Genomic DNA, 19726 nt, shown 5'->3' on the forward strand with positions numbered 1-19726 from the left:
CCTGTATCAAAAATAAAAAAGGCTGAGGATGCGGCTCAGTGGCAAAATCCCCCTGAGTTCAATCAGGACTAGGATTTGAACACCCTATGTATCTCTACCTATGTATCTCTACCCGGTACCCAATCAATCAATCAATCAATCAAATAAATAAAATTCTATGAGTTAGAAACACCTGTCAGCAATACAGATATCCTCCAACGTAAAAAGTAAACAACAACAACAACAACAATAACAACAAAAAACAGTGTGCCTGGCACCCAACCAAGAGTATCCAACCATTCTTTTTTAAAAAATATTTTTTAAAATTTAATTAGTTATATGTGACAGCAGAATGCATTACAATTCTTATTACACATATAGAGCACAATTTTTTTTTAAATTTCAATCCTTTTTTTTAAAGAGAGAGTGAGAGAGGAGAGAGAGAGAGAGAGAAAGAGAGAGAGAATTTTTAATATTTATTTTTTAGTTCTCGGTGGACACAACATCTTTGTTGGTATGTGGTGCTGAGGATCGAACCTGGGCCGCACGCATGCCAGGCCAGCGTGCTACCGCTTGAGCCACATCCCCAGTCCCTAGAGCACAATTTTTTATAGCTCTGGTGGTACACAAAGTAGAGTCACACGATTCATGTCTTCATACATGTACTTAGGGGTAATGATGTCCATCTGTCCAATCAGTTCTAGGGTTCAGTCCAATCGTGTATTTTTAATAAAGGCTCCAGGGGTGATTCTGATTCACACCAAAATTTAAGAACCAATGTTAGTGCTAAAGAAAAGTGGTAGGAGAAAAATGGGCTAAGGCTTTGCTAAGGATATTAGCTAGTTGGCTATGTAGTTGATAGGTGCTTCTCAAAATTCTATGAGTTAAGCCGGGCGTGGTGGCACACATTATTATTATTATTATTATTATTATTATTATTATTATTATTATTCTGGAGAAAGTAGGAGAATTAAAGATTTTTCTGGAAAAAGTTATTCTGGAGAAAGTTGGAGAATTAAAGATTTCAGAGGCCAAGGAGTTGGGTGATCAGGGTTGTACTTAAGGAAACTCAATCTGCAACTGTGTTTAGTTTAGAGGGGACTAAAGAGTGAAAGCAGGGGAAGGCATCTCAAGGTGAAAGCTAAGAAGAGCCTAAATGAGACTAGCAGTTGAAAAGGAGTGGTGACAAAGGAAAGGCGAATGAAGATTGCAATGAGTGTCAGACAGTGATGGGCAATGGAGGAAAACAAAATGGCTTCTGTACCAGAACCATCCAGAACCTCTCTTGTACTTTCTAAATCTTATCTTTTTTCTCAAGCTAGTGCTTCCTTCCTTACAGGTTCCAGTGCACACATGTCATTTGGGAAATCTTTTCTGATTCTCACAAGTATATTTATTGTCATAGTTATTGTCACTTCTCAGAATACCCAGTGTACACTGCTCATATATTGCTAGCTCTAGAGTGGCTCTAGACTGCGTTGGTCATGCACATGCAACTTAAACTCGGTTCTTCAGTTTTCCTGTCTGTAATGAGAATAAGAGGGTGATAACAGCATCTTCCCCACAAAGATGCCATAAGATGAATAAGCACAATGCCTAGTACACAGAATCCTCAGATGATGTTATTGAGTTACTATTATGAGTTGTTTAATACATGTTTTCCCTCTTTTAGGTTGTGAATAGGACATGTGTCTTATTTTTCAGCTATCAGTATGTGGCAGAATGATAGTAGATGGGCTTTGGATTTAGATAGACCAGTGTTCAAATCCCAGTTCTGTTACTTACTAGATAAGTAATCTTGAGCTTTATTTATCTTGCTGAACTATTTTGTCATTTATAAGATAATAGAAATAATATGTCTTATAAATTGTTATGAGGATCATATGAAAGAATGAAAGTTGCATATTTGGTCCAAATAAGGCAGTCACTAAATGGCAGTTTTTATTTTGGCATGTATCCCCAGAGCACAGCATCATGTTTGGAACATAGTAATCACTCAATAATTGATGCTTGAATGAAAAACTGACATTATATGCCTGGCACCATGCCAGACTCTTTTTATGTATTATGTGACTTAATTCTCACAAGTACTCTATGCAGAAGTACTATTATTATCTCCAATTTACATGGAAAGGTCCTAAGGCTTAGATTAGCTTAAGGTAGCTAGAATGTAGCAGGACTAGGGTTTGAATACCCTGTGTATCTCAAAACAGCTGATTGAATAAAAGTTTTCTAACAGAGTCAGGTGGTGGTATTATGGAGCCAAGACTGTTGTTCTTGGTCACTGTTTTCTCCACAGTCATCTCTCTGAAAGAATTGAGGGTGAGATGGAGGCACCTGGTAGTTAGGAACCAACTCTTCCCCTTCAGCAGGTATTTGACAGTTTCTTTTTGATGAATATACAGGCTGTGCATAACAATCTTTGCTGATAAACCGAAATAATTAGTGAATAGACACATATTAAACAAATTGGGTGTTCTGGTTTTAGTCAGTTTGATAATATAGCATGGCCAGATAATTTTCTCAAGACCAAGGGAAAAATGCACTATCCAAGCTGTTGATTTCAAGTTGTTTTATATCAGGAACATTTGCTTTAGAGATATCAAAGCCAGTATTGGGCTGGGGTTGTGGCTCAGTGGTAGAGCGCTTGCCTAGCACATGTGAGGTCCTGGGTTCAATCCTCAGCACCACATAAAAATAAATAAATAAATAAAATAAAAGTATCGTGTCCAACTACAACTAAAAAAATAAATAATTTTTAAAAAGGAGATATCAAAGTCAGTATGTGAATGGCTCCTAGCCTGACATTCATTTCCAGAAGACTTAACTATGGAGCTTTGAAGAAGGAAAAGAAAGCCTTTTTCTCATTGTCCACATTATACCCCCTTTGGCTGATTTGACCCTCTACATTGCACTGCAGGAGAGTAAGAAGGGAGCAACAATCCAGTTCACTGTTCTCCAGATGGAATGATGTTCCTCTGGTTGACTGGGAAGGAAAAGAGAAGGTACTTAGGGAAACTTCTGATTCTGAAGGCTGTCAAGCAACCCAGAAGCCCACATCTGAAATGCTGAAACAGGAGTAGGATCATTTGAATTAGATTTGGTTTTGAAGCCCAGCATTTCCATGTAGTGTGCACAGCTCCCAGCAAGGTCCCTTGCATCGAGGAAGAACATTTCTAGTAAGTGGTAATCATTTTTACCCTTCTAAAAGTAAATAATTGCAGAAGATTTCAGTGCAGGAGTGAGACTGAGAATGAAGATAGGTAGTAGGACTGAAGTGAGACTGAATTCAGAAAAGGAGTTAAAGTTGAAAAAAAAGTTGTTAAAGTTGAAGCTGAGAGCAGGCTTTAAAAACTTACCATGCTTCTTAGCTAATCATATGCCAAAATATCCATTCTGTCTCCTGTTCTGAAAACTCCACTCATCCAAACATGGGGTAAAGACTAGTGCCAACAAAGTAGAACTTTGTAGGGGTGCTAACCTCAAGTTAACAAAAAAAGATCAGATAAAATAAAATAAGCATGTCCAGAGACCTATGTAAGAATGTGACTTCATTGTAAACAAATTGAAGCAGAAAAATAGAACTGTTTGGCTGGTTTGATATGGAGAGAGAAGTGTTTAGTTTCCTGGATGCCAAAACAAATTACCACAAACTTAATGGCTTAGAGAAAAAAAAAATTCACAGATCTTTTAAAATCAGTGTAAGTTGGCTGAAATCAAGGTGTCTTTGGGGCCCTGCTCTCTCTAAAAACTCTATAGGAGAATCCATTCCTACTCTCCTCCAGCTTCTGTTGACTGCCAGCATTCCTTTGCTGGTGGCTGCATCACACCACTCTTTGTCTCTATTATCACATTGCCTGTTCCTGTCTTGCATATATCAACTCTCCATCTCTCTCTTATGAGGACACTTATGACAATATTTAGGATCCACCAGGTAATCCAGGATAATCTCCATTTCCCCATCTCAAGATCCTTAATCATATCTGCCAAGACCAGGTTTCTTTATAAGGTAACATTTACCAATTCATAGCAAGGACAATAAGGGGAAACCATTATTTAGCCTATTACAAGAAAATTGAACCAGTTCAATCAACATCCCCAAATGAGATACCTGAATCTCAATTCTTTGTTTTTTTTAATTATAAAAATGATTCATGCTTATTGTGAACCATTTTAAAACATTACAGTACAGTTGAAGAAAAGAAAGGGAAAAAAAGAGAAATTAAATGAAAAACTATCTATAATCCTTCAGGGCAGGGGAAACCAGCTCCCCATCTGTGTGCATTTTACTAGGCCGGGTCTTATCAAAGAGAAAGAGAAGTAAGTAGAATAGAACCAAGAAATTTGGAAGGTAATGAAATAAGTTAATATTGCACACAGTGAAAATGTACAGAGCAGCCTAATATAAAATAAATATAGAACTTGGCAACAAAATCAACCAGGGTGAAAGATGCTTGTCTGGTGTGTGGAACTGATGCTCATTCACTTAGAGGTTGTACATTTAACTTTGGCTACTCACTTGAAAACCCCTGAATTTTCCCCACGACAAGGACCTGATTCACTCTTTGAGGTCAGCCTGTGGCCTGCTGATCTGCCCTGACATAGGCTCTTCTTGAGTCCTTATCAGTCTTCCTCAGTGGGTCAATGTTATGAAGACTGGGGGAGTCTGGCAGAGTTCCTGCTTCTCCCAGGCTGATATCACAGGGCCACAGAGGCCGTGGCAGAAGGCAAGCATTCAGACTGAAGCCAGATGTGTAACTGAAGCATCAAGAGGAAACAGAGAAGCATCAGGTAAAAAACTAGTTTTTAAAATCTCATTTATCTTATTTTAGGTGAAGTTTATGTCTGAGAGCATGAAGGATTTAGTATAATAGTAACTAAGGAGAAACTTGTAAAGGGAAATGAATGAGAAATTCTGGGAAATGTGGAAAGATATTCAAATGGACCTAGAATCTCAGAAAGCTGACATTTCATGGTTGTTATCAGCTTCCAAGTAACAACAATGAGACTGGGAGTTGTAAAACAACTATAGGGTCTGCTAGTTCAAAATCAGTGAGACTCATGCTATGGGTCCCAGCAGTGAAAGTTATTAGAGACAAATTGCAGCTGAAAATAAGGAAGCTATTTCTAACAGAGCTGTCAGAAAATAGAATGGACTACTTTTAAACATAATGCATTTCTAGTCCTTGGAGGTATTCAAATAGTTGTTGAATTGCAATTTGTTGGGAGTTGGGAATATTACAGAAGGAATTTAAGAATCAGTTGGATAGTCGAATTGGAAGATTTTGAAAGTCCTTCCAACACTGCTGTGATTCTATGATATGAATATAGTGTCATGAGAAATTTCCCTAAGAAACCATAAAATTCCACATTTACAGGTGCTTATAAGAGAGGTTCATAGACTAAATAGAAGTTCCTCAGGTTGATTCTGGTTTTGCATGAAGGAGGTGAGAAGGTAACAAGGAAGAACCTAATATCAGGGGAGGGTACACATCCTGCTGGATGCCTGATTTTTCCCTCTTACTACAAACAACATCCACAATGTTGTTTTGCAAACATCACGCAGAAGAGATAGGTACTCTTCTCCTAGAAGAAGACTTGTGGCCTGAGTTAGTAAATATTTTGTTGTGTAATTATTATTCAGAAGGGGTCCTTTCTGAAATATTGGCTTCAGAGCTCTAATTTCAATTCAAGTGACTGTTTCTCTGGACTAGGAAACAAAAGAAGGGCTGACCACAATTTAATATCCAGGCCCCAAAGACTCATGTTCTTTTCAAAGTCTTGGAGATTTCCATAGCCCAGGGCAGAACTATTAGAAGGAAAGGAAAATCCCTCCTACATCACACTGTCTATGAAGAAACACACTTTTACAATTTAGAAGAATGTGTAAAAAGCTTAAAAGTTTGCATTGATATTGAATGACACTCTTTCAGGAGTAAAATAAGGTTTTAAAAATATATAAAATAACCCATAACAATACCAAATGTTATGTTTGTTTTTATAACAAGATCTTTTACAGCATATATGCTTACCAAAACGACAGTCCCTTAGTTCTGTACTACTTGCCTTTATTTTCCCTTTGTGTTATAATTAGGAGCATCTGATTTTAATTTCTATTTCCACATATTTTCTAATAACATATCTGGGCTCCTGTGCTAACTTGTGCCCTTTGTATCTGGGCTCAGTGTTGGTGTTTCCTGATTTTAAGTGAGAAATGGCTGAAAATGTCAGCAATATAATTTTTCTATTATGGAAAAATATTAAGCATTCCTTATTATATATTCTTATTTTTGTTAGAAAGGCTAAAGATATTTGGTAAAGTTGTTAGAAAACAGTAATGGCAAAATTATTTCTAATGTTAAAATGTATCTCCAAAAATTTATAGCTCTGAAGAAAATATGCATCTCTGGAATTCTCATTAACATAGAAACCACATTTCTGTCCTCATTACGTATAGGAACGCCTTTCTCTTGTGGTTCAGAGTGAAGAGAGGCTTCTGAGATGGAAAATCTCAAAACTGATGTAGAAATGCACTATGCTGAGCTCATCATAAAAGTGGGTAAAGTGACTTTTGGAGAAGAGAACAGGAAAAGGATGACCAATAGCAGTTTGAAAAGAATTGAGAATTCAAATATCATCCAGGCTATTTGTGCACTGTTAAATTCTGGAGGGGGTGTGATCAAAGCAGAGATTGATGATGAAACCTACAGTTACCAATGTCATGGACTGGGACAGGATTTGGAAACTTCATTCCAAAAGCTCCTTCCTTCAGGTTCACAGAAATACCTTGACTACATGCAGTATGGGCACAATCTCCTGATTTTTGTGAAATCATGGAGCTCAAATGTTTGCAGCCTCCCACTGAGGATTTGCAGCTTGCGCTCCAATTTATATCAGAGAGACGTGACTTCTGCCATTAACTTGAGTGCCAGCAGTGCCCTGGAGCTTCTCAGAGAGAAATCATCTAGAGTTCCAAGAGCTAGACCAAAGCTGCATCCTCAGAAAGCTCTCAACAGATACATTCAGGAAGAGGAAGACATGAAGATGTCTGCCTTGGAATTTTTTGAAAGGGATAAACTCACATATAAGGAGAAACTCAACTTTACGGAGTCAACACATGTCGAGTTTAAAAGGTTCACCACCAAAAAGGTTGTACCTCGGGTTAAAGAGATGCTGCCTCATTACGTCTCCGCATTTGCCAACACTCAAGGGGGATACCTAATTTTCGGGGTCGATGATAAGAGCAAAGAAGTGTTTGGATGTAGGAGAGAAAAAGTGAACCCTGAGTTACTAAAAAAAGAAATAGAAAACTGCATAGAAAAATTGCCTACATTCCACTTCTGTTGTGAGAAGCCCAAGGTGAAGTTTACTACCAAAATCTTGAATGTGTACCACAAAGATGTCCTGTTTGGTTATGTCTGTGTGGTTCAAGTAGAGCCTTTCTGTTGTATAGTATTTGCAGAGGCCCCAGATTCCTGGATCATGAGGGACAATTCTGTCACAAGGCTGACGGCTGAGCAATGGGTGGTCATGATGCTGGATATTCAGTCAGGTAAAGAGGGAAGTGAGTCACTGTCTAGGGAGGGAGGGAGGAGCTTCCTTCTCTGCCTTTTAAAACAGACCAATTAAAATAGAAATGTGCTTTTTGCTTACAAAGGTTCTGTCATGATGGTGTCCTTTTTCTAACATATTTAGTTCCAAAGACTCAGAATCTGAACTCTTTGAGGTTAAGAAATACTTGGATTTCACTCCGTTTGGAGAAAGTTTTAGTATGCCATCAATCATGAATTAGTAAAAGTTTCCTTTTATGCACTTTTAAGGCTTCTTTAAAAAGTTTTGCAGGCTGATTTTCCTACTCTAAGTGGAAAGTCTCAGCCTACAGATGATCTTTGGAGAAACACTCTTTAAGAATGATTTTGAAGGGCTGGGCTGTAGCTCAGTGGCAGAGTGCTTGCCTAGCATATGTGAGGGACTGGGTTCGATGCTTAGCACATAAAAATAAAACAAATAAAAGAAAGACATGCTGTCCATCTACAACCACAAAAATATAGGTTAGTCCTATTAATCCTTTAAAAAAAGAATTACTTTGCACTAAGACTTTCAAGGGAAACATATTTTGACAAATATGAACTGTTTCAATACCCCTGGGAGCTAATACTTTAAACCACTGGTTTTGTGGCACCACCAAATAGGGGAAAATGATAAGAAGTTCCTAGGACAGGGGGTGGCAGTGGGGGAGGAGAACCCCTAGTGTTATTACTTCCCTTAGAGTTTTTTTCCCTTACAGCCTTGGTGATTCCTAATCAATCCACAAAGGACTTATAGACTGAACTGAGCTTATTACCTGGGCTTCATTGTTAGTACGTTCCAAATTTGATAAAAGAAGCTTAGATCATCAGATCAAGATTCTAGTGATTACAGAATTTTATTTGATTATCCTTTTTCTGGTTCAGAATTTAAATTTGTTTGATTCACCTTCCTCCCCACCCACACAGGCACCAAATTAAACACTTAAACAACAACTGTAAGAATAAAATCAACTTGTACTTAACCTTCTCTGATCCCTAATAGATACCCTTTCTTCTTAGAGATGACCTGGAATCAGATCATTAGAGTTGGAGGGACACTTAGGGATCATCACCTCCCTCTGGAATGAGAGAAGTGAAATGACTTGTCTAAGATGAGCACACAGTGAGTTAGATTGTGCATGACCCCTGCAGCTGTCCCCAGACTTCATTCTTGACATGCAGGCTGGGTGAGACAGAGTTAGAGTGACAGCAGCTTAGGCATCATACATATCACATGTGTCCAATAGGAAGAGCAGTAAAAGAGTTCTTTTAATTCTGATCTTTATTTTTGTCTAAAACAACTTTCCATGTGATTGTTTAGCTCCTCCCAGTTTGGCTACTGACTGCAGTACTCACCGGATTTCATCAACTTCATCTGCCCTAAGAAGCCCAGCATATCCCATGAAAGTCATGGAATTTAAGGGAGTTCTGCAACAACGTTTGTTTCCAGGTATTCCCTCTTGATTTCAGCTGAGTAGACTATTTGTTTTGTAAAGTTAAGATGGGCACTAAGGGTGAGCTCAGTGGTAGTGTGCTTGCCTAGCATGTGCAATACCCTGGGTTCAATCTTCAGCACTCGGGGGAAAAAACAGCTGGGAGAAATCAGTAGCAATTGGTCCAAATCTTTCTTCTTAGAGAAAGCCAAGTATAAGATTAAACAGACATAATGGTCCTGAAATATATATATATTCATACACATGCATATATGTATATATGGGATCACCGGAACTCCTTCTCAACCTCAGCACTATTGACATTTGGATCACATAATTCTTTATTGGGGGGAAAGAGGGTGCCTTGTGCATTATCGGATGTTTAACAGCATTCCTGGCCTCTACCCACTAGATGCCAGTAGCGTCCTTTTAGTTGTAACAATCAAACATTCTCTAGACATCGTCAAATATCTCCTAGGCAGGGGCAGAGTTGCCTCTGGTTAAGAATCACTATTCTGAAAGAAAGCTCTTAGTTTTCCAAAAGCATCAGGTTCATTAAAAGTCCTTAACAGGGGGACTGGGGATATAGCTCAGTTGGCAGAGTGCTTGCCTCGCATGTACAAGGTCCTGGGCAGGAAGGAGCTCCTTCCCAGCAGTTGTAGACCATCCAGGGTTGAAGGAAAGAGCTAGGAGGCCGTTCTGAAAAGATCCCTCCCTAAGAGCTTTCCCTACTGCTAGAGCTGCCTTGGACTGTGAAGAGTCCTTGGACTGACTGCAGCCTTGGACTGTGAAAAGGGGATGTTCTCTTTGCAACTAGGAAACCGATAGCCAAAGTCATCCTTTCCTACTATGTTGTGGGAATACTTAGTTATGCTTTTGTAAATGTTGGTAACTCACTCCTGTTTCTCAGATTTTCAGTGACACAAGAAGAAACGATACAATTTAAACCCGAATCCCTCTGTAAGAATCTGTTCTCAGATCATAAAGAACTGGAGGAATTAATGAAGACACAGATGTGCCCTTGTTCTCAGGGGATTGTGATATTTTCTAGAAGCTGGGCTGATGATGTTGGCTTAAGCAAAGAGCAGAACATCCTGTGCGATGCTCTCCTGATAGCAATTAACAGCCCCCTGGTACTCTACACAGTGTTAATAGAGCCAAATTGGATTGAAGGGTATGAATATGCTCGAAACACTGCTCGTCAGTTAAAGCAGAAACTGCAAAGTGTTAGTGGCTACACAGGGAAAATGTACATCATTCCAAGGGTGATCCACCTGGCCAGCAGACAGTGTAGACCTGGTGAAGTCCTTGTACACTACCCCCAATCCTACAGGCTCTCTAATGTGGATGAAATGGAGAACTTGCTGCAGGCCTTTGTGGTCATCTCACTGTGCTCCAGGTCTCTTCTGAGTGACCAGCTGGGCTGTGAGTTTTTCAGTCTGCTTGTAGAGGAGCAGAGCAAGTTGCTTTCCAAGAGCCTTCAGGAAACTCGGGAATTGTTCATCCACTGCCTTCCAGGAACCAGGAAGACAGCCCTAGCCATGAAGATCATGGAGGAAGTGAAGACCTTGTTCCACTGCAAACCTAAAGAGATCCTCTATGTTTGTGAGAGTGTCACCCTAAGGGATTTTGTGATGTAAGAATTTTACCAACTAAATTTTTAAAATGTGTTTTCAGTTGAATATTTTGTGATGCCTCTTTCCTGCAGAAGTTTGAGCCCAAACCAGTTACATATATCCAAATGATCAGGTAGTTGAGTTGTAAATGGGTAATTTGTAATGTTCAAGTTTAAACATATTATAAATAAGCCAAATATGTATAACTTAAATTTATAAAGCCATAGATCGTGGATTAAAGCCACACGTGTGGCTTTAAATCTATGACAAGTAGAAATTAATATATCTGGGTTTTTTTGATACTGGGGATTGAACCCAGGGGATTGAACTGGGGATTAACCACTGAGCCACATCCCCAGGCCATATATATATATATATATATATATATATAGTCTCACTGAGTTGCTTAGTGCCTCGATAGGTTGCTGAGACTGTCTTTGAACTCTTGATCCTCCTGCCTCAGTCTCCTGAGCCCTGGGATTACAGGTGTGCTCTACCACATCTGGCTATTTTTTAAAAAAATATACCTTTTGCTTGATAATATTTTAAAGTCATAAGATTACTCACTGTGCTTAGTAGGAACTCAAAATTTAAATATAATTTGACTTTTTAAATAACATCTTGCTCTACATCAATAATTTTAGAAAACATGAAAAATTAATTCTAATTTAAACCTCTAGTTTTCAATTCAATAATATATATTGGTTATTATACAATTCAGTCAATGAGGGCAAATTCATTTTGATTTTTTATTTGGTTTACTATATTCAAGAAATGCTTTTGAAAAAAAAAGAAATCTTTTGAGTACCATTTATATATTAAATGTATAAGTTTTTCAGCCTGCTTGTAAGGAGCAGTGTTAGAGGGGAAAGTATATCAAAGACTTTGTTGTTAAAAAGAAACAACATAAGTGTTGTGTAATTAGTATAAGAAAGATATGGTTATTTTAACAGGTGGTAGGAATATTAGCAAATACTCTGATGAAAGAGACTCTTGGGCACACATTTTTTTGGTTGTTGTTTGGAGGGAGCACACTCTTAATAAATCAGTAGGAGAAATAAAATTGGAGTGTTTTCCAAACAAAGAGCACAGCAAGTTCAAAGGCATGGAGACACAGAGATCCAGAGTGATCGGTCTGACGGGAGCAGTGTGGGGCAGGGGGTATATGGTAGGTGTTGGTGTGGGAAGGGAGGCAGATGCAAGATTATGAAGGATCCTGTGAATTCTGCTAAGGACTGTATTCATTATTATTTTTTTAGTTGTCAATGGATCTTTTTATCTTATTTATTTATTTATATATGGCACTAAAGATCAAACGCAGGGCCTTAAACATGTCAGGCAAGTACTCTACCACTGAGCCACAACTCCAGGACTGTATTCATTATTAAGCTTTATGGCTTAGTTTTAAAAAGATCCCTGTCAAGGGCTGGGGCTGTAGCTCAGTGGTAAAATGCTTGCCTCGAATGTGTGAGGCACTGGGTTTGGTCCTCAAAACCACATAAAAATAAACAAAGGTACTGTGTGTTCGTGTACAACTAAAATATATATATATATATATATATATATATATATATATATATATATATTTTTTTTTTTTTTTTTTTTTTTTTTAAAGATCCCTATCAAAAGGCTAATTCAGGGCTAGGGTTGTGGCCCAGTGGTAGAGTGCTCACCTAACATGTGTGAGACACTGGGTTCAATCCTCAGCACCACATAAAACAAATACAATAAAGGTTATGTGTCAATCTACAATAACAAAAAATTTTAAATGGCTAATTCAACAAATTAGGGGGATGGGGGTGATGGGATACAGAGATAGCTAAGAATCACTTCTTCAAGCGCTCACAACAGTCCAAACCGGAAGAGAAGAACAGTTATGGATCAAGGCATAGAGAAAAAAAGGCTCAGGGACTGCATTAAGCAAAATTAGGGAATCTGTAGGAGTGTGTACTGTTACTTACATTAAAATTAGAGAAGGTAAGAAATAACCAAATTTGTTAAGGGGGAAGTTATATGTATATAAGATTATATACATACACACACAAACATATTTATAATTATATAGTTATACACATACATACATATGCTACAACATAAAGAGACATTGATCTGAGAGAAAAAGCCTCCGAAACCTAAAGAAGTTTCCAGTTTTGTTCTATGAGTAAGTGAAGAAATAAAATTTGCTTTAGAGGAATTTGATTAGTGTGTTACTTTTCTGTTTATAAAGATTATGATATGCCTCTAGAAGGCTATGCTCCAGCCCTAAAAAAGACAGAAAGCAAAGAAATGGTAATAACAGGTACAAATTACTGTGGGGATTTCCTTTAGCTGAATGGATCTCATCTTCAAAAGATGGTCAAGTGGAGCTGGGGTTGTGGTTCAAGTGGTAGAGGGCTTGCTTACCACCTCTGAGGCACTGGGTTCGATCCTCAGTACCACATAAAAATAAAATAAAGATATTGTATCCACCTAAAACTAAAAAATAAATCTTATAAAAATATAAATAAATATTAAAAAAGATGGTCAAGCAGTAGAAATGGACCTCTAATAGAAACAATAAAATCTACTTATTTTATAATAATGAAAATTTTATGTGCATATTTAACTGATGACCCCAAAGAGGAGTGTGTAAAATTCTGCATTCTATTTATCAGGTAGCTTGTAAGTTAAGCAGTTTTGCACTACTCATAACATTATTGAACTGATGAATCTGCCTGCAGAGAATTAGCCTGATTTCAATCCACAGAGTAATGAATGCTAGTGTTCCCTTGGTTTATATGTCTGAAACCCTCTTCTCTTTTTCATCCTTACAGTCAAAAAACCACCTTCCATGCTGTGACCCAGAAAACCTTCATGCAAGGGGAGTTCCCAAAGATTAAACACATAGTGATGGATGAGACTGAGAATTTCTGCAGTAAATACGGTGATTGGTACTTGAAGGCTAGAAGAATCACCCACCCTGAGGAGAAGGTGGTTGGAAGTGAAGACCTTCACCATGGGATCCTCTGGATTTTTCTGGACCCTTTCCAAGTCCATCATGCAGATGACAATGGCCTTCCCCCTCCTTCTGCTCAGTTTCCTCGAAAAACAATCACCGATGGGATCCACTGTGCTCTGGAAATAGCAAATGTCATGAAAGAAGAAATGAAGATGATCAAAGCAAACCCTCCCTCCAGCATGTCTCTGGACACATTGGCATTATTTCAAGAAGCATCCTATGAGGAAGCAATGTTTGCTCAGGCTCTACCTGGGGTGTTTGAAACCAAGACTAACCTAACCATAGAACAAATAGCAAATTATGTGGTAGAAAGATGTCACAGCCTCTTCCAATGTGGCTATAGGCCCAAAGATGTAGCAATTCTGTGCAAGAGAGTAGAGGACACAGGACACTATAAGCTTGCACTGCCTACAGCAATTAAGGACCATGGAGCAACAGAAGTTCTATTTAGCGGTGCCATTGGTGTTGGGGGCAATCATATTATTTTAGACAGTATTCAGCAGTTTTCAGGACTGGAGAGAAATATCGTGTTTGGGATTAGTTCAGAATGTTCCCAGTCTGAGAAATTTCATAAGCTCTGATTTGCCTCAAGAGCCATTAAACACCTCTACCTCCTTTATGAAAAGAAGGCAGCCAGCCATCTGAAAATTATTATAAATAACACAGGGAGCCAGAAAAAGAAGAGCTTTCCTCCTTGACAGATGGCAGCTGTTCCTTTATAATATTATATGTAAAGAAACCAAGGCACATCAGTATGGCCTGGAGCCACAGAAATGTCTCTTGGGGCTGAGCCTGGCTTGCAGTGGCACTGCTTTTTTCTGGGTCCACCTCTCCTCCCTGCACAATTACAGCAGACTTAGGATTGATCCCCTGTCTCCAGTCTTCCTAACTCAATCCAGCTTTTGTTCTGTCATGCAAGCAGTTTATCCTCAAACAGAGAACTGATTTTATGACATCCTCTACTAGCACACCTCCTGTAAGTCCCCACAACCTTCAAACCAAGCCAGTTCTCCAGGCTTCCCATGATGTGCCCTGAGTGACTCTCCTAACCACACCCTCAACTACACCTCCAGTGTCCTAATGTACCCCAACCTAATGCACCTCACTGGCCTATTTTGTCAGGGTGGTAGGGTGTCTTCTAGACCAATTACTTTGACTGGGTCTCAAGGGTGGCACCTGGGCTAGCATCTCATATGGTTATAGGTCTCAAGCTTTACAGGTTCAGAACTTGATTTCCTCTTTGCACCAAGTCTATGCATGAATCAAAATGCTACTTTGTTAATTCACATTGAGGATTGCTGTAACAAGTTGGGTCAAAGGCTTTTGCTAATCTGTGCATTCAACAATAGCATAGGAAGCCAAATTATATGAGCAGAACTTTACCATAAGGGGAGCTGGTAATCTGACTCAAATGTAAGGAGTACTCAGGTTACATCAGACTATTGAAATATCTATTGTTATATTGCAATCATTTCTAAAATAAAGATATTTTCAGCACAAGGACTATGCAGGTCAGGTTTATAAACTAATTCAAATTTAGAATGCCAAGGACCATTAGTTGTTCAATACTGTCTGCCTAGGTGAAATTTTTTCCCCTTAATTTCTAAAGATTCTGGGTTGACCTCCAGTCTTTCCCTCATTTACCACAACACATACACACTTTGCTTACATTCATTTCTACACCTGTCAATACACTCATGTATGCTACACAGCCTCACACTGCTGCTGGCCTGAAACTTGTCTATGAGAGGCCTTTGCACCTCTCTGATCCTTTTCATGATGATTTGGTGTTGATTTTAAAGTCCAACCCTCAGAGCTCTTTTATAGGGATCCTGGGTGGCAACTCTATCACCTATACCACTCACACACATTCCTGCCTCTTGGTCTGTCCCTGGTGTTTTTTTCAGTCTTTAACCTTTTTTCTGTCCCTTCCACTTTTGAAATCCTTACTCTTTAGTCAAGTGCTTCAAATGCCCATCTCTTCCATGAAACTTTTACCATCTTCCTGATGGTGAAGTGGCCTTTGTGGCCATTCTGTTGCTTTAAAAAGAATATATTGAAGATAGCATCCAATTCATTCCAGACTGTTCACAGAAGTTGTTGTATCCTAGCAGAATCTATGTAAATCTTCCTGGCATATCCTTTTTCCAATGTTTGGGAAATATATTAGAAATAAAATCAGTTCCCTTTCTTTAGTCAGCTCCCCAAGGACCTGAGAATGGATAAGCGATTCTCATGCCCTTCAATAAAATCTTGCCTTTGTAAAGTTTTTTTTTTTTTTTTTTTTTTTTTGGTATTGGGTTTTGAACCAGGAGTGTTTTGCCACTAAGTTACATCCCTATTCCTTTTTGAGACAAGGTCTTGCTAAGTTGCTAAAGTTGACCTCGAATTTGAAATCCTCTTGCCTCATCCTCCTGAGTCTTGGGATAACAGACATGCACAGCAGCACCCTGCTTTGGTTTTGTTTTTTTAATATTTACTTTTTAGTTGTAGGTGGACACACAATATCTTTATTTCATCTTTATGTAGTGCTGAGGATCGAACCCAGTGCCTCATGTGTGTGTGCTAGGCCAGCGCTCTATCACTGAGCCCCAGCCCCAGCCCTGTTTTTTTTTTTTTTTTTTTTTTTTTTTAAGACAAAGCCTTGAACTTTCAGGGTTCAAATGATCTCCTTATCTCAGCCTCCTAAATAGCTGCGACTACAGGCAAGAGCCACTGTACTCATTGTGTAATTTTATAATATGGGTTTTTAAATTGCTTTGGAAGTATTCTTATTTTCAGACTGTTTTTAACTTTTAGAAAAGTTTGGGAAACTTGATAGATACTGAGGAGGCTTCAATCCAAGAAAAAATAAATGTGGAAATACTTTTGGATATAATTTCAGATACAGGTCCTCAGCCTTCCAGAGGTGGGAAGAGCAGACAGGTTTGGAGAAACTCTCTTAGCTGACATTTTGAACTGTTCTGGCCCACCAAGGGACCAGTTGTAACCTAATGGCCGGCTGTCCTGGACAAGGATTGAATGGAAAAACTTCTCCCCTGCCTCCTATTGTTTCAAGTATGGGATGTTTCTTGTTTTTTTTTTTTCTATTATACTGCCTTAATATGATGGATAAAACAACAAAATTATTCAGATAACAGAGTTTCCAGCTGTGAGAAGCTTCAAAAGCTTCCTTTTAAAAAGGAGGGTAGGGGCTGGGTCTGTAGCTCAGTGGTAGAGCACTTGCCTAGCATGTGTGAGGCACTGAGTTCAATCCTCAGCACCATATAAAAATAAAAGTAAATAAAATAAAGGTATAAAAAAGGAGGGTAATATAATATTGTTATCTAAGTTTGAGAAATGGAGAAAAAAAGGTACTTAAATCATATCAATTTCCAGGCATGATTTTTTTTTCAGTTTGCTGATTTATTTCCATTCTTTATTGATATAAAAACACTTTTACATAGTTATGATCAAATTTTGTAATCAGCTTTATATCCCATCTATGTGCTTTTTTGTATTTTACATTTTTGTGAAGCATTGCTACAGATTGTATTATTGTTCCAAATAATTCACCCCCTCCTATGTCTTGACCCTTTGCAGTTTCTAACATTAGAGCTGGGGATATTTTCTTATGTGGACTTGGCCATGTTACTTGATGTGGCCAATGAAATATTAGTATCTGTGATGTGGACACATATCATATATGTTTTTAGCATTGGATTTGTTCTCTTGGGTTTCTGTCATATGAAACACATGCCCTGGATGGCCCATCGGTCACCAAGGAATGAGAGACATATGAAGCCAACTTCAACTCAACTCACAGCCTGAGTCAAGTTCAAACAATCCTAACTAAATCAGACAAATCCCGACTGATTTGAAAATGCATGAATGAGAAATAAACATTTGTTATGGTTTGGTGTGGGGTGTCCCCCAAAAGCTCACATGTGAGACAATTTAAGAAAGTTCAGAGAAGAAATGATCAGGTTGTGACAGCCTTAACATCAGTGAGTTAAACCTTTTTTTGGGATTAGCTGAGTGACATATAGAGGAAGTGGGGCATTGTGGGTGTGACTATGAGGTATATATTTGTATCTAACAAGTGAAGATCTCTCTCTCTACTTTCTGATCACCCTGTATGCTGCTTCCCTCTGCCACACTCTTCCTCCATGATGTTCAGCCTCATCTTAAGCCCTGAGGAATGGAGCCAGCCTTCTGTGGACTAAGATCTCTGAAACTGTGAGCTCTCAAATAAACTTTTCCTCCTCTATATTTGTTCTGGTTAGGTCTTTTAGTCCCAGCAGCAAAAAGGCTGACTAAAACAATCTTTATTATTTTATAGCTGGCTGTTTGCTTAGTAACAGTGGCTAACTAATGTAAGCATTTCTCCATGTTCTAGGATGGTCTTCAAAATTATATTTTTTAGTAGCTGTACAACATCCTAGCCAAATAATGAAATTTCAATAGACACTTCCTTTTTATTTGTGTCAATAGCAATTTTATGCTACTAAAATTAAGCCAGGCATGGAGGCATACAATGTTTTCCTTTTCTAGTATATTTATAAATTCCCCAAAATGGAATTTCTTGAGCAAAAGGGTGGTCTGAATAAATCACATTATTAATGTCGATACTGATGGGAAGTGCATAGAAAACCCAATTGCAGTACAGTTTTATTTATTTGCCTGCAATAATAGAACAAAATGCTGACATCAGTTTCTGATCACAAAAGATAGATACTCATATCTCAGAAAAAGGTGACCGCAAGGGACCATGGAGAGTAAAAGAGAGTAAAACCAAGTTCATCACCTTGCACCAAGACCTTGGAGGAAAAGCATAATGTGGAGAATTATGGATGGGATTATAGCCTTGTACCATGGCACCTGGCTATATTTTCCCTTATCATTGTTTACTATTTCAGAATTATCTTGGCCTTTTGCATTTAAAGTTCCTGTTTTAATTCAGGGAAGGTTGTCTACTTTGCCCAGTTGTACATCTTGGAAGAGGCACGTGATGGGAGAAGGAGGACTGAGGACAGTAAAGAAAGCGCAGGCCCCCTTTCTAGCCAGGCAGATATGACAAACCCCACAAGTCATTAATACCTAAGAATGTCTTTACACCTACATTCCTGTCTTCTCTGACATATATGACTATGGCTCACCTGTATTAAATGTTTAGTGTGTGGCAAACACTGTGAAAATTGTTTTAAATAAATCATTTAACCTCTAGGCCACCTTTTGAATTATGTATAGCAGGACTTAATTATGTAAGGCAAGATAAGGTACTGTTTTTTTCCTACATTTTTTAGTTGGTGCATTATAGTTGTAGATATTGATGGGATTGGTTGTTACATATTTGTATGTGCACACAATATAACAACATAATTTGGCCAATATAACTCCCCAGCACTTCCCCCCTCCCTCCCCATCACCCACCCCTTGCTTGCTTTCCTTTACTGCTCTCCCTTTGATTTTCAGGGGATCCATCTCCACCTTTGTTTTCCTTTTTCCTCTCTAGCTTCTGCATAGGAGAGAAAACATACAACCCTTAACTTTCTTTTTTTTGGGGGGAGAGGGATACTAGGGAGTAAACTCAGGGGCACTCAACCACTGAGCCACATTTCCAGCCCTATTTTTATTTTATTTAGAGACAGGGTTTCACTGAGTTGCTCAGCGCCTCACTTTTGCTGAGGCTGGCTTTGAACTTGTGATTCTTCTGGCTCAGCCTCCCAAGCTGCTGGGATTACAGGCTTGCACCATGGCGCCTGGCCGACCTTTAACTTTCTGAATTAGATTTACTATGATGGTCTCAAGTTCTATCCATTTTCCTTTCATTTTTTTATGGCTGAATAAAACTCCATTGTACATGTAGACCACATTTTCTAGGATTAAGTACTGTTAAAACCTTGAGTCCTAAGGTCAGATTGACCCTGGCTTGAATTCCAACTCTATTGATTTTTTTAAAATACTTTTTTAGTTGTAGATGGACATTACACCTTTATTTGTATTTATTTACTTTTATGTGGTGCTGAGGATTGAATTCAGTACTCACACATGCTAGGCAAGTGCTCTTCCACTGAGCTACAATCCCAGCCCTCCAACTCTATTCTTACTTGGCTGGATGACCTTGGCAATTTGCTTTACTCCTGTAAGACT

At 38.5% G+C, this 19726-nt stretch overlaps 1 protein-coding gene across 1 annotated transcript; it reads left to right on the plus strand.

The window, feature by feature from the left end:
- Positions 1 to 6480: 6480 nt before the first annotated feature.
- On the plus strand, positions 6481 to 14175 carry LOC144256295 (protein SLFN14-like). Its single transcript, XM_077801454.1, has 4 exons — positions 6481 to 7531; positions 8869 to 8997; positions 9899 to 10616; positions 13410 to 14175. Exons 1-4 carry the CDS (start codon positions 6481 to 6483, stop codon positions 14173 to 14175), a joined length of 2664 nt encoding a protein of 887 aa, XP_077657580.1.
- The last annotated feature ends 5551 nt before the right edge of the window (positions 14176 to 19726 follow it).

This window comes from Urocitellus parryii, chromosome 7, assembly GCF_045843805.1.
Source record: "Urocitellus parryii isolate mUroPar1 chromosome 7, mUroPar1.hap1, whole genome shotgun sequence".
NCBI lineage: Eukaryota > Metazoa > Chordata > Mammalia > Rodentia > Sciuridae > Urocitellus > Urocitellus parryii.

What these genes read in the sequence shown, in the direction of transcription:
- LOC144256295 (XM_077801454.1), top strand. Translation starts at nt 6,481, where the DNA reads ATGGAAAATCTCAAAACTGATGTAGAAATGCACTATGCTGAGCTCATC. An exon ending in GATGCTGGATATTCAGTCAG is followed by an intron (nt 7,532 to 8,868) that starts GTAAAGAGGGAA and finishes GTGATTGTTTAG; the next exon opens with CTCCTCCCAGTTTGGCTACT. An exon ending in ACCCTAAGGGATTTTGTGAT is followed by an intron (nt 10,617 to 13,409) that starts GTAAGAATTTTA and finishes TCATCCTTACAG; the next exon opens with TCAAAAAACCACCTTCCATG.